The 26,290-nt window shown below is 52.4% G+C and overlaps 1 protein-coding gene across 8 annotated transcripts in view; it reads left to right on the forward strand.

Annotated features, from left to right (window-relative positions):
- Nucleotides 1–6,342: 6,342 nt before the first annotated feature.
- The window catches only part of TESC (tescalcin), a 46,041-nt gene continuing 26,093 nt past the window's right edge, over nucleotides 6,343–26,290 (forward strand). For 6 of the 8 annotated variants that reach the window (XR_011541832.1, XR_011541831.1, XM_070627158.1 and 3 more), the window contains exons 1-2: nucleotides 6,541–6,943; nucleotides 25,778–25,847. Coding sequence is in view for 6 of the 8 variants with exons in the window: in XM_070627158.1 (XP_070483259.1) it covers nucleotides 6,556–6,943; nucleotides 25,778–25,847 (458 nt within the window). In the remaining 2 variants the exon portion in view is untranslated. The other 2 variants (XM_008515469.2, XM_070627160.1) reach the window with 2 other exon arrangements.

A 26,290-nucleotide genomic window follows, 5' to 3' on the forward strand; every position in this document is an offset into this window, starting at 1 on the left:
TGGGTGCGGACATGGCACCGCTTGGCAAAGCCATGCTGTGGTAGGCATCCCACATATAAAGTGGAGGAAGATGGGCACGGATGTTAGCTCAGGGCCAGTCTTCCTCAGCAAAAAGAGAGGGATTGGCAGCAGATGTTAGCTCAGGGCTAGTCTTCCTCAAAAAAAAAAAAGAAAAATGTGGATGCCTGGGCTCCACCTTTTACACAAGGAATCCTGAGGCGCAAAACAATTTGAGAACCATCGATGTGGCTGCCAAGAGGTTGTGACTCTGGTGTCGCTTCTCTGGGCCCTCAGTTCCTTGTGCTTATAATAGGGGTGAAGATGGCACCTCCCATGTGTGGTCTTCGGATGCACTGAGGTCGTACAATATACAAAGTGCTCAGCCCTCAGCTAAGGACCCTCGGCTCCTGGGTCGTTGCTCAGCAGGAGAGCGACATTGTGGCAAACCAGTTCAGCAGATGGAAGCCGACCTTCCATTTCTTCCTTTGTTGCCAGGCCAGCCCTGTCACCTTCAATGGAGACAGACACCTACAAGAGTGTCCCTGGTTTGTGGGTTGGGGGCTTGGACCCTCCAAGGCTCTGTCCCTTACTAGCCCTCTGAACTTGAGCATGTGATTTGAGCCCCTATGAGCCTCAGTTTCCACATCTACAAAATGGGAGTGCTAAAGTGCCCAGTCACCTGTCATTGCCTGTGATGGCTCAATGAGATGCTTTAAGGAAAGCCATATAGTTACCCAAGTGTCCATCAATGGAGGAATGGATACCCCAAATGTGGTCTGTCCATACAGTGGAATATTATTCGGCCATAAAAAGGAATGAGGGAGTCATGCTACAACTGGATGAACTTGAAGTCATCATGCTATGTGAACGAAGCCAAACGCAAAAACTCACAGGCTGTGTGACTCCACTTATATGAAATATCCAGAACAGGCAAATCTATAGCGACAGAAGGCAGATCAGTGGTTGCCAGGGGCTGGAGAGAATGAGGGGATTAACGGGCGGTAGGGAAAGGGTGTGGGGTTTCTTTGGGGGATGATGAAAATGCTCTAAAATGGACTGTAGTGACGGATGCTCAACTCTGTGACGATGCTAAAACCATTGAATTGTACACTCTAAACAGGGGAGTTTTATGGCATGTGGATTATATCTCAATATAGCCATTAGCAGAAAAAAAAAAAAAACCCAAGACAGTCTAGGTCAGAATCCCCTGGAGTTCTCATTTCAAGTGCATTTCTTGGCCTCCTGAGTCAGAACCAGAATTTAAAGAACCACCCAGGCAGTCTGCATGCACAGAACTTGAAGAACCATCGCTCTAGAAAGAGTCTGGGCCATGCTGTTTCCTTGGAATCGGGGTCTTGCAAGTGCACACCCAGTGTGCATCAATTCTTTCGGCTGCTGTAACAAATGACCACAAACGTGGTGTCTGAAAACAACACAAACATCTTCTCTTACAGTTTTGGGGGTCAGATGTCTGAAGTGGGTCTCACGGGGCTAAAATCACGATGTCAGTGGGGCTGGTTCCTTCTGCATGCTCCAGGGAGGAATCCGTTCCCTTCCATTTTCCAGCTTGTGGAGACTGCCTGCATTCCTTGGCATGTGGCCCCATCCTCCAGTTCAAAGCCGGCAATGGCCCATAGAGTCTTTCTCATATCGCCTCACATCACTCTTGACCAACCCTCCTACCTTCCTCTTTCCCATCTAAGGACCCTTGTGGATTACATGGGACCCACCTAAATAATCCATCTCAAGGTCAGCTGATTTTCAACCTTAACTCCCTCTTACCATGAAATATAAACATATTCCCCACTTCTGGGATGAGGATGTGGACCTCTTTGGGGACCGTTCTTCTGCCTTCTATACAGCCCTGCTGTTCACTGGTGTAGAATGCCTCAGCCCACATCACAGATGCTGAATAAATAAAAGTAACCCACCAGGAGTTGCGTCCCCCGGCTGCTGCATTTGTGCCTGAGAAAAGCTCCTAGCAGACCCTTCCACACACTGATGATCGCTGTCCCCTTCCACAGCCCCCACCCCCCTGCAGAGCCTGCAGTTAAAATAGATTTTGGGCCCCTGCCACCTCTTTCTGCTTCTCTGGTCAGCTTGTTTCTCGGACAACAATGGAGAGTTTGAAGCCCATCCAGAGACAAGCTTCCATCTGCCCCGTGCAAGTTCCAGTAATAGGTCACTATTTATAATTATATAAATAATAGAAAAACATGCTCAAGCCGCCCTCCCCAAGGAGCCCCCATCTCCTATTTTGAGGCGGTCAGCCCTCCCTCCCGTGCAGCTGCATCCCTCTGCGGTCTGGGCTGAGATGTAGATGCTGGCGCAGTGCAGCCTGGGAGGGCGGGAGGTGCTTCGCTGGGAGCTGAAGGATCCAGGGAAGTTGGACCCCCAGGAAGACCCTCATCCCAGGCAATCAAGCGGACACGAGTTTCCAACTCAGGGTTGAGTGTAAAGTTCTCGGGAAATGAAGAGAAGGAACAACTATTGTAAAATCCCCTTGTAGAGACCACTCCCCCAAGACCGGAAATGATTTAATAAGAAGTGGGGGCTGGACAGAGATTCGAGTGTGAGTTCTGTTTGTTTGTCTCGCTAGGATCATGGGGAGGAGAGGGACTCAGGGCTAGCAGAAAGAGGAGAGCCAGGCTGGGTATACAGTCCTGGATATTTGCCTCCAGGGGAGGGAATGAACAGTTGTGGAGGAGATGCACCACGCCAGCTGTTTCACTCTTGCTGAATCCTCTCAATAACGATGGGATTGTGGATCCATTATACAGATGAGGACACCGAGGTTCAGAGTGGCAAAGTAACCAACCCAAGGGCACCCAACCAGGAATGGCAGGGCCAGGGTCCAACTCAGGTCTGATTCTAGCTCCTACGGCACGCTGTTGCCCAAGGTTACCTTAAAAGATCAGGGAGTCTTGGGTGAGAAAGGATGGTTTAAAGGATGACCAAAAGGACAACTTTAATTCAAAGTACAACTCGGGGATGATTCTTCTCTGATTCCATTGACACTAAAACCGAGAGACAAAGATATACGAAGCCAGAGTCAGGAGCCTGAACGGGCTTAAGAGAAAAACTGTGTGTGTCAGAGCCGAGACACAGGCAACTGGCATCTTCACCCCGATATATTTTACAAGAGCGTCACCCATCCTTACTTCTCTGAAGTGGTTTAGGTGTGGTCTTCTCTAAGTCAGAGGCCAAGCGAGGTGGCACTTGGAGTCCTCGTAAATTTCTTGGGGGTCAGTGGCCCAAAGATTCAGAAAAGTGTCTTGTTGCTCCCAGACCATTGCCAAGCCGTGGGAGTACCCGCAGGCCAAGTGACTAGAGGGACAGAAGAGCAAACTGGGTGACTAACAGGAACTGCCATTTACACGACTTCATATCTGCACTCTGATTCTAGTTTACCGCCCATTCTGAGCACCTTGGTGTTCCCATCAATCGAATGGGTCTGCGGTGGGTGCCTCTCCTCCAGGCCCCCGCAGCAGCCCGTATCCGTCAGTTTACCACCCATTAGTGATGGGCTGTTTCTCTCTTTCCTTCTTGGGATCCCTGAGCACAGGCACTGAGTCCTTCACTGTAGTGTCCCAGTTCCTGGCACTCAATAGTGAATGAATGAATGAATGAATGAATGAACGAACGAGCGTATGGATCATAAGAACAGTCCACTGGGTAGTGGTGTGCTGACTTGTCTTGGACCAGCTTGTGAGAGAAAATTGTTAAACATTCAGGCATTTTGCAAACCCCTTGTTAAAGTATTGGTAGCTTGAAATTGACCACAGTGGCAGTATTTACACAGTGGAAATTGGCAAATGCTACAAATCAGGGCTTCCCCGCCCCCTTTTCAGAGACTGTGCAGCTGCACACGGCTGGGTAGCATTTACTAGATCGGGCACTATTTGAAGCACTTTACAAATATTCACATTTCACCCTCACAACCATCCTGAGGAAGGCAGCATTATTATTGCCAGTTTACAGATGGGGAAACTGAGGCCCCGGGAGGTGAAGTCATTTGCCCAAGTGTGGTTTGGGAGTCTTCTTCCCCGACAGGAACGTGGGAGAGCCGAATGAAGACCATCCCCGCCATCTCCGGGCTCAGCTGCCCTTTGCGGCCCCACAGGTACCAGCCATTCTAATCGCGGCCGACGTGTTTAATCAGCTCCTCTGGGAGAAGAGCCAGTTGCCTGGTGACTGAAGTGTTTCCCAGCCCGCAGAAGGTCACGCTGTGTGATGGGAGGATAAAGATCACCACACAGCGTGCCCCTCCGCCAGGGCTCCAGACAGCAGATCCAATCAGACGGCCAGACCCCATGCAGAGCTGCAGCCCTCCCTCCCGCTCTGAGCCAGCCGGCAGAGCCAGAGCCGTCGGTAGGATTGAATTAAAGCCATGACGTCGGAATAGGCGGCAGCAGACTGTTTGTGCATCGCTGCCAGAGAAGGGGGCAGAGCCGGGTGGAGTGTGGGTGTCAGCGCAGGGCCTCCAACCTCAGAGTCATCTCTCCACTCAGGACTGGCCCTTGGCGTGTCGCTTTGGGACCACAGCTGGGGACAATCATGGACTCCCCGAAGATCAGCTTAAGGGCTAGCAGAGTCTCTCCAGGGACCATTCTGGCTTGAACGTTCCAGATCTCCGTAGGCCCTGTGAGAGCCCAAGTCAACCCTTGTTTACTCCTGCAGTGTGGCCTCCCATGTCTGTCTCCGCACCCCTCCGGGAGTTCCTCAGAAGCGAATGTGTGGCTCCTGGTTGCCCCTGGTTGTGGCTCAGGATCGAGCCAGAGAGCTAAATGCAGCAGGGCCTCGATAAATGTGCGATGAATCAACGAACGAACAAACCCACAGACTGTGCCTTGGCGTCCCCACCTTCCCGCTGCCCCAAGGTGTCCCTGCTTATTCTCAAAGCTCTGCAATCAGGAGTAAATTCTCCGTGGTCAGGACACCCCAGCTTCCCGTTCGCCCAGCTCCCCGCTGGCTGGCGAAGGCGGCTCATTTGGCAGGAGCCCCAGGAGAGCTGACGGGGCGAGGAGGCCTCTGGGAGGAGGGGATCACACTGCGATCTGAAGAGGAAGCCCGGCCAGAAGAAGGGGGGAGGGAGCTCCAGGCGGAAGGAACAAGTGTCTGTGTTGGTCTAGGAGCTAAGGGCGGCCGGTGGGGCTTGAGATGAAGCGGATGGTGTAGACAGGTGATGGAGTACAGACCCGCTCCCTTCACCCCGCACACTGGGGGCCTCTCCGCAGCCGAGGGGCAGAGTGAAGCCATGTGCCCCTCACTGGCCCGGAGCTCCCTCCCAGGGCTTCGTCCCCACCCACTGCCCTGTCTCTAGCCCTGGGAGCAATGATGCCAAGGGGGAGGGGAGGCGGCCAGGAGAGTACCGTTTTCTGCCTCCCCAGCAGAAAGGCCCCCATCATTTAATCCTTGGGTAACGTAACAAAATAAAATTCCAGGAGCTGATTTGTGACTGGGTCTCAGCCGCCAAGGGTGCTTTTGGAATGCAGCCGCCAGGTGCTGCTGGCTCTGTGAATCCGCAGAGAGCAGTGGGCAGTGCGGGTTCAACCAGGACCGGGTTTCAAAGCCCCTGGTGGCTTTGAAAGGCGCCCGTGCCCCTGGAATGGGCTGTGACCCTCAGCTTGGGCCTGGGGAGGTATGGGCACCCTGTGAAGTTGATGTAGGTGGGCCCACCCAAGTCTCCGTCTGTGAGCACCCAAGGACCCGTGCCTGCAGGCCAGCACCATCACAGAGCCTGGCGTGCAGAACAGACACGGAATACATGCCAATCATTGATGGGCAAGTCACCAAGCACTATGGAGCCCAAAGGCCTGGCCTTGGGAACCAGAAAGTGTGGGACCTCCCTGAGAATCAGTTCCCCCCTGGTAACGTAGGTCTGATTCCACAGAGACCACTTTGTGCCATATCCCACCGAAGGCCCTTCTCATGGCCATCTCATTACCTAATTTATCCCCATTTTAGGAGAAGGAATCATAGTGAGACAGGTGGCAGGACTGTCCCTGGCCACCCAGCTTGGCTACAGAGCCCAACCCCTTAAACCATCTCACCACAGACCTTCTCCCAGCAGGCTTGAGGACCACCTGCAGGGCGTTCTCTTGGGCTGTTTGGCTGAAAGGCAGCCCCCTGGGCCCTGCCTGAGTCAGAATCTGGGGGCCGCCCCCCCCTGCTCTTTAAAGTTTGACCACTCACCACCCCAAGCCCCTGGGCTGTGCGGCTCAGAGGGCGGGTCTGGCACGTGGGTGTGTCCACCATCAGGGTGCTGGGGAGGGGAGGGCCTTTCGTGGAATGAGCGCCCAGCCCGCATTCACGTTGGAGTACTGTTTTTATATCGCCTTTATTGCTGTTCAGCACAGAGCGAATTAATGCTCCCTCTACTCCTTCACTATCCCAGGAGAGATTACCTTCTGAGGCTGGGAGGACGTGTGGTGGAACCGGGGTGGGGGTGGGCATGGAGACCTCTCAGGGGTCCCATCCCTCCTACCTACACCCCAACTCTGCTCGCACCTGCTTCCTTCCAGAGCCGGCAGGGGTGCGGAGGGGCGAGGCGCGATGAGTACGGCCGCTGCTTTGGGGACTGAGGCACCTTGGCGGTGGGCTCCTGGGTCTCTCTACCCCTCCCTGTCCCCTCCCCGCCTCTTTGGCTCCGGGCGGGCCGCTCCTCCTCCCCGCAGTGAGCGAAGCCGGCGCGCGCTAGGACCGCGGCGCGCCGCCCTCCGCCGCTATAAGAGGCCGCGCTGGGGCCCCACGCGGACCCACGGCTCCGACCGGTCCCCGCGTCCCGGCCCGCGCTGGACCCGAGGGCTGACCGGCCGCTGCGCAGCCCACGCCAGCCCGGGGCCTGCGAGGGACTCGCGCCCCGGGGACCCCACTGCGGACACCATGGGCGCTGCCCACTCCGCCTCCGAGGAGGTGCGAGAGCTCGTGGGCAAGACCGGCTGTGAGTATCCCGCGGGGGACGGGCGGGGGACAGGGACGGGAGCACCCACAGGCTGGCCCGGGGGTTCCCAACCCGCCGCCGCGCTGTGTGACCTTGGGCGAGTAGCTGGCCCTCTCTGCGCCTCAGTCTCCCCCTCCTTCAAATGGGCCCCCGCCGGCCACTTTGCAGGCTGCGACGAGGAGCCCGCGGCGATGCTGAGTAAGTGGCACGGCCGCTCAGCTCCGGTGCTCGCGGAGTTGGCTGGGCACCCCCGGGCCCTGGGACTGCGGACGAGAGAGGGAGCAGGGCAGGCGGCCCGGCCCGGGAGAGCGCGCGCCCGTGGATGCCCAGCTGGCGCGCGCGCCCCGCACCTGAAAGTCGTTGGCGTCCCGGTGCGCAGGGGCGGAAAGTTTTGAAGTCGGCGGGACGTGGGTGGGAGCCGGGCTCGTGCGCTGCTCCGCGTGTGACCTCAGGCCGGCGAGCCGGTCTCTCTGCGCCTGCCTTCGTCCTCCCGTCTGTAAAATGGGTTCAGGCAGCGCCCCGCGCCCCCCGGGTGGCTGGGAGGTGTAAGCGCGGCAGCGCCCGCCGAGCGCTTGGCCGGCGTCCGGCGACCTTCCTCGAGCTCGCCCGGACTCCCGGCCCCGCAGAGGCTGCGCGCCCCGGGGCGGGGCGCACGGGGAGGCCGGACCTGGGCGAGCCGACCGCAGGCAAGTGACAGCGGAAGCGCCTGTCAGCCCCGAGGAGGCCGGCGGGGCTCGGCGGTTGACTGGCTTTGGTGATGGGGTCGACCGGGTGTGAGCCCTGCCAGCACCACTTCCTGGCAGTGTCACCTTGGGCTAGTCACTCTACCTCTCTGGGTCTCGGGTTCCTTCTCTCTGGAAAGCGAGTTCTGCAAGTACCTGGGAGATGCTCTAAGAAATGGGAGCTGCAGATAGGATTTCCAGGAGGGAGCTGGCTCCTGGCGCCCGCTTGGAGTTTATGCAGGCAGCCAGCGGCCCTAGGTGATCACCAGGAGTGGGGAGCCCAGCCATTTGCGGTGGGCTAAAAGACGACCCCTCCTGACCCCTAGTCTAAACATCCCTTTCCAGGAGAATTGGGTGAAAATTACAGTAAGCCCTTAATGACTGGTGTGTTAACACGCAAACCTACACAGCCATATATGTATATCTCTTCCTATGTCCAGATATAGAACTGCTTCCAACTGGAGGAAAAAAAGGGTGTGGTGCAGTGTGTATAATATGGAACCCTTTTTGTTTAAAAAAAGAGAAGAGATAAGAGTATATATTTGGAAACGCTTTATTTGCATCAGGGACTTTGGAAAGATCCAAACGGAAGTAAGAATAATGCATAGTTGTTGGGGGATTGGTGGAGGGGGCGAAGGGGGTGCGAGCTTTTTCCTGTAAACTTCTTCATGTTTTCGTTTTGAACCCGTGCGAATATTTTACTTCTTCAAAAAGTGTTGTGAAGTCCAGTTCAACCGCAGGGTTAATGTGAGAGAGCAGGCGGCAGGACTCTGCTTGCCCAGACTTTCTTGGGTTTCCCCTGTTTTGGTGATTTCTTGGGTGTCCTCTCTTGCCTTGTATCTGGCCTGCCGAAGTGGGGGTTCTTTGTAGCTGGGATCTCCCAGGAAGGGGGCCTGGCAGTGCCCACAGCAGGCAGCCGGGGAATTCCGCTGCGTAGTGGGTTTGACAGGTGATGGGCGCAGAGCATGCTGGGAATCTTGTCAGTTTCCTGGGTCCAGTCTCCCACGGGGGATGGTAGATGCTGTGCATCCTGCTCCGTCGCTTTCCTAGAGGTGCCTGATGTGGCTTCCCCTTTTTGCTGCCCAGAACTCAGATTTCACATCCTAAAAGGGGGGAGGGAGACCACGGGGTGGGGGGGGGGCTGGCAGGGAAGGGGTTCTGAGGTCAGACTGGAGCGGAGGGTGAAAGCCATCACTTCTCTGAACTTAAGTAGGTGGAAGGTGCCGCCTAGTCTTCTGAAACGGTGGCACAGTCTGGGCACTTTTACCCTTTCAGGGTGAGCCAGAGAGGCTGCTGATCCTGTGGGGAGACACACAGCATAAACAAATCACCCTATAGGTGTCAGACTCTCTGAACAAGATATAAAACAGTGGCATGAGAGTCGGGGGAGGGACAGGGGAACATTTCTTTAGGGTGGACCAGGAGGGCCTCTCTGAGGAGGTGGTAATGGAACAGAAATCCAAATAAGAAGGAGCCAGCTACGTGAGGATCAGTGGAAAGTGCATCTCAGGCAGAGGGTGCAGCAGGTGCAAAGGCCCTGGGCAGGAAGGCGTTGAGGACGATAAGTGAGAATTGTATGCAATGAGGACAGAGCCATAGTCAGGGCTCAGGGTGTGGCAGGAGCCTGATTTAAGGTGCTTTGCTAGGTCTGTGGCCTTGGGTGAGTCATTTATGCTCTGTGTGCCTCAGTTTCATCCTCTGTAAAATGGCGATAGTAGTCATACCTTCCTCCGGGTTGTTGGGAAAGAAAAAGTGAATGAATATATGTTGAGTGTTACTGGCCACGCTTTAAATACATTTGCATTTTTGGTCACTCTGAGCCACGGCTAAGAGTTAAAGCTTGGTCTCACTTCTGCCCTTCTGCATGACCTTAAGCAGGTTGTTTTACCTCTCTGAGCATCGGTGCCCCTATCAAAGATCATGTATGTTTGATGTATGTGAAGTGCTTGGCCTGGCAGGCAAGCGTCGGTTCCCAGGATCCTGCGGGCTGGACAGAGCCCTTGGGAAGCCTTTCTGGGGAGCAGGAAGAGCCTAGGGCCTGGGCGGCCAGAGAGCAGGCTGCACCCTCAGGGTGGCTGGGCTCCCCTCGCCTCTCTGAGGACCAGGATGGTCCCCGATTTGAAGAATGAGCCTAGTCTCCCCCTGAGGACTCCATCCAGAAACGATGAGCCAGGCGAGCCTAGCATGGTGATGGTCTACGTCACTCCTTGAGCACAGGCTCTGTGCCGAGCACCTCGCGTGCATTCTCATGGAATCTTCCTAAGAACCCTCCAGGGAAGGTAGTAATATGATCATTTTATAGATGAGGGAAACTGAGGCTCAGCGGGAGAAAGCAACTCGCCTGCGGTCCCGTGACTCCTAAGTGGAGCAGTAGGGGTCCCAGGATGCCCGAGGCGACTGTCCTGCCACTACTGTTAGGGGCCCAGAAGGGCTAGCAACAGCCTGCCCAAATATTTTTCTCATGTCCAGGCCTTTGCATAGGCTGTTCCCTCTGCCTGGAGCACTCTTCATTTTACTGTGGACAATTCAGCATTTGCATATGGGAATCCGTCTGTCACTGCCACCCAGATTAAGACTGCAAACATTTCCTCTTAAGCCTGTTGCTTGACGAAGCCCTGACTCCTCCTCATTCGGGGCTCAGCTTAGCGCTTGTTGCTCCCTTCCAGAAAGCCCTCCCTGCCTACTCTCCATGCAGCCTTTGTGGGCTCAGCGCCCGTCCTCGGGACACCCGCAGCCCTGCATTCCCTGCTGTAATAGCACACATCACATCCCGCCGCGTTATCACTGTTGGCGCTGGCGTCTGCCACCCTCTCGAGACTTGGAACTCCTTGAGAGCAGGGAGAATGTGTCCTGTTCACCTTTGTGTGTGGCACGTGGTACCCAGAACACAAGAGGTTCACGGTGAAGAGGTAAAGACCCTGGGGACTTTATAACCCGAGGAGTCCTGCCCAGGAGCGTGTGTCCAGTAGAAAACCTAGTGCCACCCCATCAGCTGGCCTTGGTCTGGCCAGCGGGCCCGGCACCTCTGCTTCCCTCCCCACACCATGCATTCCCTGGGCTTCAGTGCTGAGCCAGCCCTCCCTCCCAAAAAACAGGCCTGAGCACAGACTCGCCCACGCAGGGCTTCCTCGGGTCTGCACACCCACCTCCCCTCACCTGTCAGTCTCACTGATTGATTTCAAACATAAACAAGTATTTCCAACCATCTTTTCTGAGCCCAGAAAGCTGACTACCTAGATTGTTAAAATTCGTATTCAAAACCCGAGCGAAGGCATCCTGGCTCTGTGTGTGAGTGGTGAGCGGGGCCTTCAGAGGCTCCCCCACAGTGGGAATGGAGCCAAGCCCACTGTGTGTCCCGAGGTGTGAAATGGGCCCTGGACAGGAAGAAAGGCTCCTTAGGAATCACTTTTCAGAGTTAGTTCCCATTTGCTACCTGGCGCTGGCCTGGCCGTGGCCACTTCCTGTCCCTTCCAGTCTGTGCCTGCTCCTGGAGCTGGAAAGGAAACAAGAGGAGGATTCTGGGAAAGGTGCAGGGTCTATTTTTTCCTTCAGCCTCCAAAACAGCTCTGCAGGCATGACTGTGTAGATGCCAAGAAGCTGCCAGAAGGAAGGCGAAAAAACAATCTCCCAGATCTGCAGTTCAGACCTCATCAGGGTAATAGCTAATGTTTGTCAAGAGCTTGTCATCTGCCACACTGAGCCGTGTGGTTTATCTGCAGCCGCTCATGAAATCCTCCGGGAACACTCTGGATTTCCCATTTTACAGATGAGGAAATCGAGGCTCAAGAGATGACGTGACTTTGGGGCCAGCCTGGTGGTGCAGTGGTTAAGTTCGCACATTCTGCTTTGGTGGCCCAGGGTTCACCGGTTCGGATCCTAGGCATGGACCTACACACTGCTTGTCAAGCCATGCTGCGGCAGGCGTCCCACGTATAAAGTAGAGGAAGATGGGCACGGATGTTAGCTCAGGGCGAGGCTTCCTCAGTGAAAAGAGGAGGATTGGGGGCGGATGTTAGCTCAGGGCTAATCTTCCTCAAAAAAAAAAAAAAAAAGATGACGTGACTTGCTGAAGGCCACAGGCCACTGAGAAGTAGAGTCGGGTACCCATTCCTGGCCCCTAGCTCTCATCACTTGGGAGGGAGCAGAGATGTGGGGAAGCGTGTGTGGCCCAGGCCGGCTGGTGGGGGTGGCACTGCGTGTTCCGCTGGATTCTCAGCTCTGCGCATTACTCTTGGGTTATAGTCTTCAAGTGGCCCCAGACCACGCCCTTGGCCCACTCACTGTGTGCCGTGTTCCCACTGTTCCAGGCACGGGATGCCCAGGTGCCCAGTCACCTCCCCTGCCATCAGCAGCTCAGGGGCTCCAGGGGCCAGGGGGGCGGCTGCGCTCTTCCTGTCGTCTGCCGAGGCGTATTAAGCTAAGCATATCAGACCTGCCCGGCTCCCTCCCCACTTCCTCTGGGGCGGACTGTGGCTTTTAACCTGGGGTCCTTGGGGAGTCTGTGAACCCCATGAAACAGGCGACAGAGTTGTGTCTGTGTGGCTCTGGGGGGAAGTGGACCTCCAGTGCTCATCAGATGTGGTCTATTGTGTGTAAATCATACTTCAATAAGAAAATCATAAAAGCACTTATGTTTTTTTAGGGAAATGAAAAACAGTGACTCCCTGGTAGGGAAGGAACAAACACATCTGGGAGGGCTGGGGCGGGGGGGGGGGGCAGCCTCTGGGGACAGTGGGCTGGTGTCCTGAGCACAGCGGTCAAGACCATGGGACGGAGGCCCAAGGGACCCCAGCTTCTGGAACCCTCCCACCTTGGTAAGGTGGGAAAATCCAGGCGTCCGCTGCCCACCTCCCTGGGTGCTCTGTGTGGAAACGTGCAGAAGGAGCTGGGGAGCAGGGCACCCGCTGCTCAGCCCACGCTGATCTTTTGGACTCTGTTCCGCTGGCCCCGTCAGCTCACCATTAGCAATAGCCTGGGAGCAGTGTTCATCGGGCTTGCCCTGAGCTGCCTGCTCCAGGCTGCAGCCCTCTCTGAGCTGCCAGTTCCACCCCTTTGGAAATGTGGGGTTGACCAGATGGTCTTGGGTCCCTTCGGCCAGCTGTGCACAAGGCAACAGCTGCTCATGGGCACTTTATGTCAATCATCTTCCCATCCTCCTAGGAGCCCAATGGGACTTTTGTGACCAGTTTACAGATGAGGAAACTGAGGCTCAGAGGTGCCGAGTGTCTGCTCGAGGTCACTTCGGTGCTGAGCATGGAACCCAAATTCAAAACCAGACCTTTCCGTGGTTGCCTCTTTTTCAAGTCCAAGAACGAGATGGCCTCTCCCACGTGACATAAACCCACATGATGGAGACTGAGACCAGAATAGTCTGTATATGTGGGAGAGACGACACCGCTACCCCATGACCTCGTTAATAATGTTCCGCCTACTTGTTTACTAAGTTGGCAAGGGAAGACTCAGACCTGGAGGCAGATAGGATTGGCTCTGGGTGATGTGGAAAGTTCTAGAATTGTGAGCTACCTTGGCGAGGGGGCAAGCTGAGTGATGGGCAGTGTGAGGGGGTGGGGAACGCTGGGAGGAAGGGGAGGATGGGCTCCCCATTTCCTGGGGTCTTACCCGGTGGCTCCCATCTGTTTGAGAACAAGAATCGTGTTTTCTCTGCGTGAAAGCAATTGGCAGTCCCCTCCAGGACTCCCAGCTCCGCAGATTAGGAGTAATTAGATCCTCCTGCATCTTTCTTTCTCGCCTCCCCACCCCCACACTGGCAGGATATTTTTTGTGAGTTAATGGCCCCCAGAATGCAGCAGGGAATTTAATCAACGCTCAGATACGCCACACGGCCCAGTCAGACAGACAGAATACCTCGCATGTTGATAAGATGCTTTTACTTTTGCAAAGCACTTCCGTCTCTATGATCTCAAGCCAAGGCCACCAGGCGTTTTCAGCTCAGAAGTGCCCACTCGCTGCTTTGGGAAGACAGGATGGGGCCCCTTCTGCCCCTGCTGGTGAGACTGGACAAGATGACCTGGAGGAGCCCGGCCCCAAGGTCCTGCCAGCCATCCTGTCGCCTGCTCCAACTTTATTATTAATTCATAAAGCCAGAGGTCGAGTTGGGGATTTCCGCCGGTGGTGGCAGCCACCTTAAGCGCTAGGACAAAGAGGCCCTTTGTTGTCCCAGCAGTATGACCTTTCTGGACAGGCAGGCTGTCAGAAGTGGGTCTTCCGTTCTCGGCTCAGTGCTCTAGGAGGTGAGAAGGAGCAGTCAGATCTCAGGGCCCAGGTGCCTCCGGGAGGGCGGGCAGGTGGCCAGGCAGGCGACATCAGCACTGTTGGTGTGGCTGAGTCACCGACAGCGATGGAAAGAGAAGGCGGCTGCAGTGAATGACTTTCCTGGTGTGTCAAGGTTGGAAGGGACTTCATGCCAGGGTCCCAGTGATCAAAGAACCCCGAGAGAGCGCCCAGCACTTCGCAGGGCTCACCCACCTGCTAGTTCTCAGGCATTCTCTTGTCTTGTCCTCACCTGCATCCCCCGAGACCTCAGGTGGAACCCCACATGGGCACACCCTGGCCTCCCATCACCTGGGCCTTTACCAGCAGGTGGATGTGGGCTCGGATCACGGCACTGCCTTTTAGTGTCCAGGCAAGTAACTTTGCCTCCCTGAGACTCAGTTTCCCCCTCGGTAAAATGCAAATGTGTCACAGGGCTGCTGTGAGAATTAAATGAGAATTTGAGTAAAGCCCCTGACATGTTGTAAGTGTCAGTGGTTGTTGGCAGGTACTAATCATTTTGCTTATCAACCTTTGAGAAGCTGGCTACATTTCTCCTCTTTAAGGGCATTCTAGAACTTCTTTAGTAGTTCTTTCTATTTTTGATACGTCTGCTATCTTTCATGTGCCTAAAGTTCATTATCTTGTCCTTGTGCTGATGGTCAGGGACGTTAAAGTGCTTTAATTTGTAGCTCTGTTGTATTTTTTCTTTCCTTTTAAAACCTACCTATTGGTTATTATTGTTGTTTTATGCAGATACCATTAATTCTTGCAACTGTGTTCCTTACAGATTTAGGTTTCTTCTTAATAATACACTTTTCCTTAGATTTTTGAGTGAGTCTGTGAGTTGTCAGCTTTGTCTGAAAATGTCTGTATTTTGCCAGCGTACATGGGTGACGATTTGGCTGGGTATAAAATTCGAGGTTGTTGCATATTTTCTCTTTGTTTTTGGTCTCTTGTCGAGAAGTCAGCTCTTTTGCCTAATTGATATTTCTTTGTATAAATCTGCTTTTTTCCCCTCTGTTTTTGAATTTTCATAGTTAGTGTTTTTTTACCATGCTGTATCTCAGTGTGGATTTATTTTATTTATCCTGCCTGTGAATGTGTTAATGGTATTTCTGTCTACAGACAGCTCGTGTCTTCCATCATGAAAATATTATCTTTCTCTTTCTCTTCTTCCTCAGTAATTCCTGTTAAAAATATGTTGGGCTGTATATTTGTCCTAAATGCCTCTGAACCTTTCTTCCAGATTTTCTATCTTTTTATTGCTCTGTGCTGTATTCTGAGTCATTTCCTTAGGTCTTTCTTCCAGTTCATGAATTCTCTCTTTAGCTGATACATCTTTGCTGCCTTAAGCTGAGCATTCAGTTTTTTAATTCCAATGACTTTTTAAAAACATTGCGTAAGTTCTATAGAGTTTTCAGATTCATCACTGTTGTCATAAAGCACTGTTCTTTTGTTATTTGTGATAATTTAAAGCTTAACGTAGAGTGTCTTCTGTTCCGCCTTCTTGGGGTGCGATTGCTTTTTTTATTTGTCTGCTGATTCTCCCATGCGGTGGTTCGTTTGCTTGTATGGTTTGGTTTTTGATTATGAGCTCATCTTTGACTGAGCTGTCTCTCCGTGGTTTTCACATCCTTCCAGAACAATCTTCAGCTCCAGATTTATGTCGAGGCCCAGCCAAGTGGAGATGGGCTTGCCTAAGGGACCTCCCCCATGAGAGTCCCGTATGCCCTGGGTTATGGAGGTGCCTCACGCAGTGCTCTGCATCCATTGTGCTGGGTGCCTTAAGGCTTTCCCTGGTCTGGAAACGCTTTTTACATTAATTCTCAATTTGGCTTTCCTGTACCCCAGAGGCTTGGGTTTTCCAGCCATGCCTGGTACAGTACAGGCTTGGAGTTTTGGTTCATCATGGAGGGCCCCCTCCCCTGTGCCCTGCCACCTCCTAGCAAAGTCAGTGTCCTTTTGATTCTTCAGGCCAGTGGGAACCACTTTTTCTGGCCCACCTTACGTGGAGAAGCAGCCTTTTGTGCTCCATCTTTTGACAGGAGTCTCACTTCTAGCTCAGACAGACCCAAGGGCGCTTCTGTCACTCGGTGTGTTGGAAGACCCCGCCCTCGGCTGTCAGAGCCTGTAACCATTCTGACTCCCCTGAGCCACCCCAGCAGAACCTGGCACTCTTGCCCTCCTGGATTGGGGTCCCCTCCTCGCTCTGGCCCCTGGGGGGTTCCCTTTCTTTCAAGCTGAGTGGTCTACTTAATTTTTTCCTATCTTATCCAGGGCTCCATGTATCTGTAGCAGGGTGGGGAGTCTGTGTTGGCTCCAAGGAAAGGAACTGGAGCTCTTTATCTAAATGTCCTACCATAGTAAGCCCTGCTACTTTCGGAGGCCCATCTCCACTTGGTTTGGCCTCAGCATAAATTAGGAGCTGAAGATAGTTCTGGAAGGATGTGAAAACCAGTTCCTTAGATGCTCTGAAAGACACCCACTCTCCAGAGCTTTCCTGATTAACTGTTGCTTTTCCCCTTCCCCATCTTTAGTCTTTTTATTAAAATGGAGACATCGTTGTCTCTTTCGTTACATAAATGGTATATATTCGTCATCCCAGTCACTTCTCAGTTTTGGCATACAGCATAGAAAATGGTTATGAGAATAGATCCTGGAGTCACAGACCCGGATTCAAATCCCAGTTCTGCCACTCATTGCTGTGTGACCTTTAGCGAGTGACTGGACCTCTCTGAGACTCAGTTTCCTTATCTGTAAAATGGGTGTGATAAGCACCCTAGGGGCAGGCAGTGTTGGGAGGACTAAATAAGGTAACGCATGCCAGGCATTTGGCTTAGCTCCTGCCTGAGTGAAGGCCACACATGGCAGTTATCGTTCCTGCTATAAGGCAAATGGAAAGAACCGAGCAGAGCTAGGGGGAGGCAAGCATGGATGTGCAAAGCACAGACCGTGTGATTTTGAGAGCCATGCTCGCCCACTCGGACAGCTTTCCAAGTTGTCTCATTGCACATGAGAGGAGGTGATTTCTAAAGTCAAGTCACTTCACTCTGCCCCAGCTTCCCTTGAGTCTTGAGAATCAGAGGGTGTATTCTGTGTAGGAACAACCCACAGAGATGCTAATGGGGCCCTCCGTCCCTGAGATGGAGATAAATGCCATCCCCATGCTGTGTGGACCCGGCACGGCTCCTGCCAGGACCTCCTCGGCTCTTATACTTACGAAGTGGCTTGAAATTTGCGTGAAAAGCGTTTGGAACCCCTGGATACAAGCTGGCAATTCATCTTCTTGTTGCTGCTTCGGAGAATAGAATTGGATTTGATGCCTCCTTTCTCAAGGCCAAGTGCTCCCAGGGGCATCTTTGAACACCTGGCAGCGAGGCCTGGTCTATAATGTGTCCATGTTAGGCACGTGGCCTCCCAGGGGAAGGTGGACGATGGAGGGAAGCAGGCCTCCAGCACCGCGGAGCATCTTGTGTGCACCAGGCGTGCAAAGGTGGGGGTCCCTTCCAGGCTGCGGGGGCCTGGCCCTCCGCTCTCCCTCCTAATCAGGCCCAGGATTACTCATTGCTTTGGCTGGAGCCCCAGGTGGCACGCCACAAGTTGCCTCTTCCCTCCCCAGCCTGGAGACAGCGGAAGAGCCGAGGAGGTACCATGGGGATTGTTGCTTTAGGAGCATCCTGACAATCGTGGCAACTCCACGGTCCTGCCCCTCCACCAGGTCCAGCGCCAAAGGAGCGTGTGACTTTTTAAAATTGGGACAAAAGTCACATAACATGAAATTTACCACGGTAACCATTTTAAATCGTACAATTCAGTGGCGTTAAGGGCATTCATAATGTCGTGCAAACATCACCAGTATATTTCCAGGACATCTTCATCACCCCAAAAAGAAACTTCACGCCCATTGTCAGTCCTCTTATCCCTGAACCCACAGTCCTTGGCAACCACTGATCTACCTTCTGTCTCTATGGATTTGCCTGTTCTGGAAGTTTCATGTAAATGGAAGCGCACAATAGTGGCCTTGTGTGACTGGCCTCTTTCACCAAGCATCATGTTTTCAAGGTCCATCCGTGTTGGAGCAGGTCAGTGCGTCATGGCTTTTTGTGGCGGAACAATGTTCCATTGTGTGGATAGACCACATTTTGTTCATCCATTCATCAGTTGATGGACATTTTTCTGTTCCCCCCTTCTGGCGATTGTGCACAGTGTGTCTGTGACTTTGATCGTTTTTTTCCTCGTGTGAACAGCCTCGTGAGGGTGGTGCTATTATTATCTGTGCATCGCGAGGAGGAGGCAGCAGCCTCAGGGAGATGGCTTAGTAGGACGTGATGCCGGGGTTGAACGAGCATCTCCTGGCATCAGTGTTGTTAGCTCGCCTTTCTCCCTGGCCTGGCTCACCTCTGTATCCCGGGACTTTAGCTGATGCTTGGGTTGGGTCCTGGCCAATCTATCAGCCCACGGCAAGCAGGAGAGCTTTGGGGGGGCCCTGGAAGCCACCGAGACCTTCCCAGTGATGCCACTTGGTGTCCTGGGGCCTGCATCCAGGCTGGTACCACTGGCGTCCTGGGGATCCCCCGCAGAAAGGAACAACATGCTGCCCTTGTTTCTTCAAGTGGGTCTTGAGTCCCTCCCCTCCCTTCCTCTCTCCACCCTCACCTGGACTGCTCACCTGCAGCCTCTCAGCAGGTTGACAGCCCCATCATCCACATCCGCCCTCCATTCTGTCTCTGGGCACACGGGATCTTGTTCCTTCCTTAGCATCCTCTGTAAACTCAGAGTGAAGTCTAAATGCCTTAGCTGGGCGTGTGCAACCCTGTTCCTTGTATGCCTTCCACCCCTGCTGGAGAACTTGGGGCTTCCTGAGCTCTTCCCACTCTGCCAGCCCTGCCCTCCCCCACCCGGCCTTCAGCCTCCAGGATCCCATCAGGCATCACCTCCCACCCCGTCCCATGGACTGGAAGCCCAACTTTAACCTCGGTGCCCCTTGGCAGGCTGACACCGCATTTATCACCCTGGATCCCAGCAAGGTGACATGCATCTCCAATAGAGGAGGACTCTGCCTTTTGCATCTGCATCCCCAGCATCTAGCAGGTGCCTAGCAAACCAGTGGTACTCAGTAAATGTCTCTTAATGAATGGCGCAGGCATCTGTCAGAGGGTTGAGCAGACACAGGTGGGCCGTGGGGAAGTCCCTCAGGCCCCCTATAGCCCTGAGAGCCAGCGTGGATTTTGGAAGGATCAAGTGATCTTTTGTGTGCCCCCCGCCATGAGGCTGGGACCCCTGGGAATACAGGCTTGCATAGTCCTGACCACCCCATAACGGATGGGAGCGACTGCTGATGCTCCATTTCCACCTGAGTCAGGGGATGGAGGCTGGACCTCGAGGGGCATTCCAGGCCCATTTCTCTGCCCCCAGTGTCTTCCTGCCTCCTTCCTGAGGGTTTTCTCTGACCCCCCCATCTGTGTGAGTCTCTTCCCCCAAGCCACCCCTTGCTTAGACACGGCGGAGCTGCAAGCTGGCCCCCAGCCTGACGGGTGAGGTCAGGACCAGGCAGAGACCCCCCATTCGTTAGCAATCACTCCTCCCCATCCCGGCTCCTGGCAGCCACGGATCTGCCTTCTGTGTCTGTAGATTTGCCTACTCTGGATGGTTCATATAAATGGAATCATACACCGTGTGGCCTTTTGTGTCTGGCTTCTTTCACTTTGCGTCATGTATTCAAGGTTCACTCATGTTGTAGCGCGTGTCAGTGCTTCATTCTTTTTTATGGCTGAATACTATTCCATTGTACGGATGGGCCACATTTGTTTATCCTTTCACCTGTTGATGGGCATTTGGGTTGTTTCCATCTTTATAAAGCTGCCACAAACATTCGTTTGCAGGTTTTGTGTGGAAGTGTGTCTTCATTTATCTGGAGTATATACTTAGGAGGGGCATTTCTGGATTGTATGGTAAATCTATGTTTAATTTTTTGAGGAACCCCCAAACTGTTTTCCACAGCGGCTGCACCTTTTACGTTCCCACCAGCAACGCATGAGGGTTCCAGTTCCTCTAAGGCCTCACCCAAACTTGTCATTTTCTGTTTTATTTTTCATGATAGCCATCAAAGTTAAAAATTATTTGATTTAAATATGATTACACAAGTAATCTCTGGTCATTGCAGAAAAGTTAAAGGATAGATAAGCAAAAATGAGGGGGAGGGGCGGAGAGGAGAGAAATGTCCTGTACTTATATTATCTGGAAGCAATTTACTATTTTGTTGTAATTCCTTTCCTGTATATCAATACATGTGTGTATATCAATATGTATGTGTATATCAGTATGTATTTGTATATCAATATGTATGTGTATATCAATGTGAACTTTCATGTAAATGAGATCTTGTAGCTTGTTGGTTTTCCACATCATGAACATTTTTCTATGTTCTAAATATTTTTAAAATATATCTATTTTTTGGTGAGGAAGATTGGCCCTGAGCTAACGTCCATGCCCACCTTCCTCTGTTTTGTATGTGGGATGCCACCACAGCATGGTTGATGAGCGATGTGTAGGTCTGCACCCGGGATCCGAACCTGTTAACCCTGGGTCGCTGAAGCAGAGCACGTGAACTCAGCCACTACACCACCTGGCTGGCCCCTTAAAAATATTTTTTAAGGCTGCATCGTATTCTGTCTTCAGGATGTGCCAGGATTTATTTAACCCGTTTCCTGTGGTTTAGCATTTCCCCCATTTTTTACTGTTCTCAATAGGCAACAATGATTCCCTCTGTTTATCTCGGTATACTTATCTCAGTTCCTCAGGATTGGTTCCTAAGGATCAAGTGGCTGGTTCAAAGCTCATATACCAGCACTGTCCACTACAAACACCCTGCGAGGTGGAATAATTCGAAATTTTCTAGAAGCCATATATGTAATGTAATTCTGAGTCTTTCAGTAGCCACGTTTAAGAAAAAAGAAACAGGGAAAATTAATTTTAATAATATATTGTGTGTAGCCCATTATATCTAAAATATTATTTCAACATGTAATCAATATAAAGCTTATTGAGACTGTTTACAGAGACAGGTTCTTTTTTGTATCGAGTCTTCAGAAGTTGGCATGTATTTTACGCTTCGGCTCATCTCAGCTGGGACTTTCAAGGGCTTCATGCCACGTGTGGCTGGTATCTATTGAGTGGCACAGGCATACACTTTTTTAAAAAACTTTTGATACAAAGTGACAGTCACCCCCGCAAAGGCTGGGCCAATTAAACTCCCACCAGCCCAGGGGAAGGGTGTGCATTTCTCTCAGGTTGAAATCTAAAACCAAAGAGAACGAGGTCGAGATGTCGGACACCAAAGCAGCCAGTCTGCCCTCATCCCCATGGCAACTGTGACCTCACGGGGGCCGGAGGAAGGGCTCAGAGTAGGCAGCAGGGAGAGTGGAGAAGCTTCCATCCTGGGAGCCGCAGACGGGGCCTTGCACAGTCCTGGGTGAGGACACAGGCGCAGGTGTTATCAGCTGCCCATGGGACAGACCCGCCGGGGGCCCAGGGTCAGTTGGGGGCTGGAGCCGAGGGTGCGGGTGGTGTCTTGAAAGTCAGTGCCTGAGGCCGTGCTCCCTAAGCTGAGCATGGAGGTCTTGGCTCTGGGGTCTGGGTGTGGAAAAGGGGCACAGAGGTGGAGGTTGTCTCCCCAGCCCTCTGCTTTAATCGGGTGTGATGGGAAGGTGCGTGTGCACGTGAGTGAATGCGCATGCACTTCTGATTCAATCAGCTGGGAACTCCTCCTTAGAGACCCTGGTCTATGATGATTCCTCCTCTTCCTGTCTGTGACCTTGGGCAAGTGTCAGTGTCCCCATCTTTAAAAGGGGGATAAAACCGTCCCCACGTGATAGGATTGATGAGAAGGTTATGGGAGCCAGGGCTTATTAAGAGTAGGGCTGAGGGGCTGGCCTGGTGGTGCAGTGGTTAAATTCACACGCTCTGCTTCAGTGGCCTGGGGTTCACGGGTTTGGATCCTAGGCGTGGACCTGCAACACCGCTCATCAAGCCATGCTGTGGCTGTGTCCCACATACAAAATAGAAGAACATGGGCACAGATGTTAGCTCAGCAACCATCTTCTTCACCAAAAAAAAAAAAAAAAAAAGTAGAGTTGAGCACAGTGCCCAGGACACAGTAAATGCTCAATTAATGTCACCTCTTGTGGTTGTCATGATTATGCATGTAATTTATTTTTTAGTGGCTTTACTAAGATGTAACTCACACACATCTCACCCATTTGAAGTGTACCATACTCAGCAGTTTTTCCTATAATCACAGGGCTGTGCAGCCATCACCACTATCTAATTTTAGAACATTTTCCTCCCCGCCGAAAGAAATTTGGTACCTTTTGCAGAGACCCCCATTCTCCTCCCTCGGCCCCAGGGAACCGCTGCCCTGCTCTCCATCTCTATGGATGTGCCTCTCTGAGCAGTTCACACAAGTGGACTCATGCCACGCGTGGCCTTTGTGCCTGGCCCCCTCACTCAGCATGGCGTTTTCAGGGAGCTCGTCTTCGTAGGGGTGGTTTAGGAGCGCCCGTGTTTGGCTGTGATTACTGCTCATTATTTCTCATCAGATCAGTGTATTTTTTTGACCTTCAGGTCAGAGCTGGGAGCTGCCTGTGATCACCCGAAGGGAGGCGCTGTGGGGTGTCAGGAAAAAAATAACCACTTGACAGACTAACTAAGAACCAAAGAAACCCCACGCGTGTTCTGCCAGACGAATTGGGTTTAAGGCCTGGGTCTGCCTCTCTCAGGTTTAGTGACCTTGAGCAGGTGACCTAGCCCCACAGAGCCTCAGTTTATTCTTCTGTAAGATGGGAGTAGCCCGTCCCTCATAGGGTCGTGGAAAGGATCAAATAAGAATGCGTGAGCCTGGGACAGGCCTTAGCCAGTGAATGGCTCTCCAGTGCCGGTGTTTCTGAGATCCCTCAGCTGTCCCAAAGGGGACCCTATTGTGTGCTTAACATATTCATTACATGACTAGTAGATATACTTTGTATAGGAGGCTGGCCCCGTGGCCGAGTGGCTAAGTTTGCACACTCCATTTTAGCGGCCCAGGGTTTCGCTGGTTCGGATCCTGGGCGCGGACATGGCACCGCTCATCAGGCCACGCTGAGGCTGCGTCCCACATGCCACAACTAGAAGGACCCACAACTAAAATATACAACTATGTACCGGGGGCTTTGGGGAGAGGAAGAAGAAGGGGGAAAAAAAAAGAAGGTTAGCAACAGATGTTAGCTCAGGTGCCAATCTTAAAAATATATATATACTTTGTAAATTAGAGAAAATTTGGAAAATATAGATGAATCGAAGCAAAACAAAGTCCTTAATCCATTTATTGGAGGTAATTGCTATTTTGGGGAAGATCAAGTCCAAATTTTCTTTCATAACTCATATACATTTGTCTGTATTTGTATATTTTCCCCAACATGTGGTCATGCTGTTTTTCTAGGAAGCTTTTGTAGACAACGTTCTGTGTAGGATGTATTTTCATGTCAAATACACAAGGGTCACTTTTAAAGGCAGCGTGCCTCTTTTTTAGTTGCCTGAAGGTACCATGCGGTGACCCGTTGGTGGTTGCTGGGCACTTGGGTTAAGTCTGGTTTTTAAGCTCTTATAAAGAATGCAGAGGGAAACACATTTGTGTATTCATCTTTTTGTACCTGCTTGGTTTATTTTTTCAGGATAAATTCTTGCCAAGTGGAATTACTGAGTTTTTTAAGTAAACTTTTTATTGCAGTAGCACAAACAGAAAAGTGGATCAGTTATCAGCATACGGTTCCATGAAGGTTCTGAGAACACAACTGTGTAATTCACTCCTGAATCCGGAAAGAACTTTGCTGGTACCCAGAGGCTGCCTCCCCCCACCCCCCTCCCCTGTGCTCCATTCACATTATTATCCCCTCCTCAAGGGTCACCACTATCCTGACTTTTTAAATTTTTAATTAAGACTTTATTATCATCATCATCATTATTATTATTATTAGAGCAGTTTTGGGTCACAGCAAAATTCAGCGGAAGGCATAGAGAGTTCCCATATACTTTCTGCCCCCACGCATGCGCGGCCTCCCTCTCAGAGTGGGACATTTGATACAATCAGTGAACCAGCACTGACACGTCATTACCACCCAGAGCCCCTGTCTTACCTTAGGGCTCACTCTTGGTGTTTACATTCTGTGGGTGCGGACAAATGTATAATGGCATGTGCCCCCCATTATAGTGTCACACAGAGTAGTTTCAGTGCCCCAAAATCTTCTGTGCTCTGCCTGCTCATCCCTCGCCCCCCACCCCCACCCCTGGAAACCCCTGATCTTGTTACTGTCGCCGTAGTTTTGCCTTTTCCACAATGTCATATGGTTGAAATTGTACAGTATGTGGTCTGTCCTGACCTCTCACACTGTGGGTGAGTTGTGCCTGTTTTTGGACATGACGTAAATGGAATCATGAAGTGTGTGCTCTTTCAGGTCTGCTTTCTTTTGCTTGTTGTTATGTTTTTTATACTCACTCAAGTTATTGCACATAGTGTTTGTTCCTTTTCGTTGCTGTGTACTATTCCATTGTTTGGATAGCCCACACCTGAACACTTCATCTGTTCTGCCATTGCTGGGCATTTGGACAGTTTCCTGTTTAGGGCGATTCACATCACCCTGTGAGCATCCTTCTACATATCGTCTGCTGAGCACAAGTATGCATTTCTGTTGGGTACGTACCTGGGAGTGGAATTGCTGGGCCATCAAGTATGTGAATGTCCTTGCTGACATCCATGTCATACAAATGACCATATTTCCCTCTAGAAAGCTGCCCTCAGGGGTTACCCAGCCTTTCCGAGTGTCAGCTTCGACATCTGTAACATGGGGATACAGCACCCCCCAGGGGGTGAGGAAGACATGAGCTGATGTGTGGAGGTGTGCTCCTGGCACACAGCGAGCCCTCAGTACCGGTCGGCAGTCCTAATGAGTACTTGCCAGCCAGCGCCAGCCTCTGTGTGATCGTAAGCACTCAGAGCTGCAGTTTTCAAATTATAAAACAAAGACATGACTGCTCAGTCATAGGGTTGTTTGATGATGGAGTGAGAAGGTGCCTGTAAGCGTTAATATTGTGCATTTCGTAAAATCAGCACTCACGTGTGGCTGGAACCCTTAGAAAACCTGGAGCCCACAAGGTCCAGTCTTAGCTGTGGCAGAAACAAGGCCACCAGCCAAAAATGATCATTAAACAACCCCTCGTGTGCTTTGGTTTTCTGAAACTATTGGGGGAATCAAAATGCCTTGTCGACAGCAGAAGTTCTCAAAATCCCATTTCTTTTCCTTCACTTCTCTGCTGCACCAGATCCCCCACACGTTTCTCACTACAGGGCCCTCACGTCTCCTCCAGCTCCCGCCTAAACCAGCCTCTCCCCTCTACATTCCTCCGCCTCTTCATACAGACTCTACAAATCCCCTCTCTCAGCTGGGGAAACAGCATCTTCACGGATGGAGAGGAGAAGGGCAGACAAGTGGATTTGGTCTCCTTAGTGGGCTGGGGAAGGAGAAAATCGCCTGGTTCGTGTGCGTCCTGTCCCGGGGGCTGTGGATGCTGGGAGCAGGTGCATCCTTGCTGAGGGAGACAGCGCTAGTGGCCCCAGAGCCGCGTTACCAGGAGGAACGGGAGACCCTCTGCTCCGTCCTCCTGCGCTCGGTTTTGCGGTGGGGAGAGACGGCCAGAGAGTGAACAGACGGGGGGCGGGGATGAGGCAGAGGGGTCTCCACCTCCCTCCTGTGGCTCTGAGTTCGGTGGTCCGTGATGCCCTTCTCTCTGTTGTCTTTCGCCTCCTCAGTCTCATCAGACCAGATCGAGCAGCTCCACCGACGGTTTAAGCAGCTGAGCGGAGACCAGCCCACCATTCGGTAAGATCTGGAGCGGGGTTTGGTGTTGGGTGGGTGGTGGCCCTTGGGATTTCTCTGCCCATTCACCCCTTTCTCTGAGTGCAGGTGGCTCTGGAAGGGCCCCTGGGTTGCCCCCTTGCCTGAGGCAAACCTGTACTTGTTTTAGCTCTTCTGGTCCCTTCTGGACAAGATGTTCTCACCTAGGAGGGAGGGAGCCACATCTGCTCCTACTAGGATCGGGAGATTAGAACCAGAGCGAGGACAAGGGTGGGAGTGAAGAGCTCGTGGGCCCCTGCCTTGCTCTGACTCCTCACATGGAGCATGCTGCTGGCCTCTGTGCTTGGAACCCCAGACACACACTGAGGACCTGTTAAATGCCACCATCATGCCCACTGCTGGGCACCCAAAGATGAGTCAGTTGTGGGGCAGCTGGATTTGGGGGCTCCCATGTTGACATGAGGCCC

This window comes from Equus przewalskii, chromosome 7 (genome assembly GCF_037783145.1).
Source record: "Equus przewalskii isolate Varuska chromosome 7, EquPr2, whole genome shotgun sequence".
NCBI lineage: Eukaryota > Metazoa > Chordata > Mammalia > Perissodactyla > Equidae > Equus > Equus przewalskii.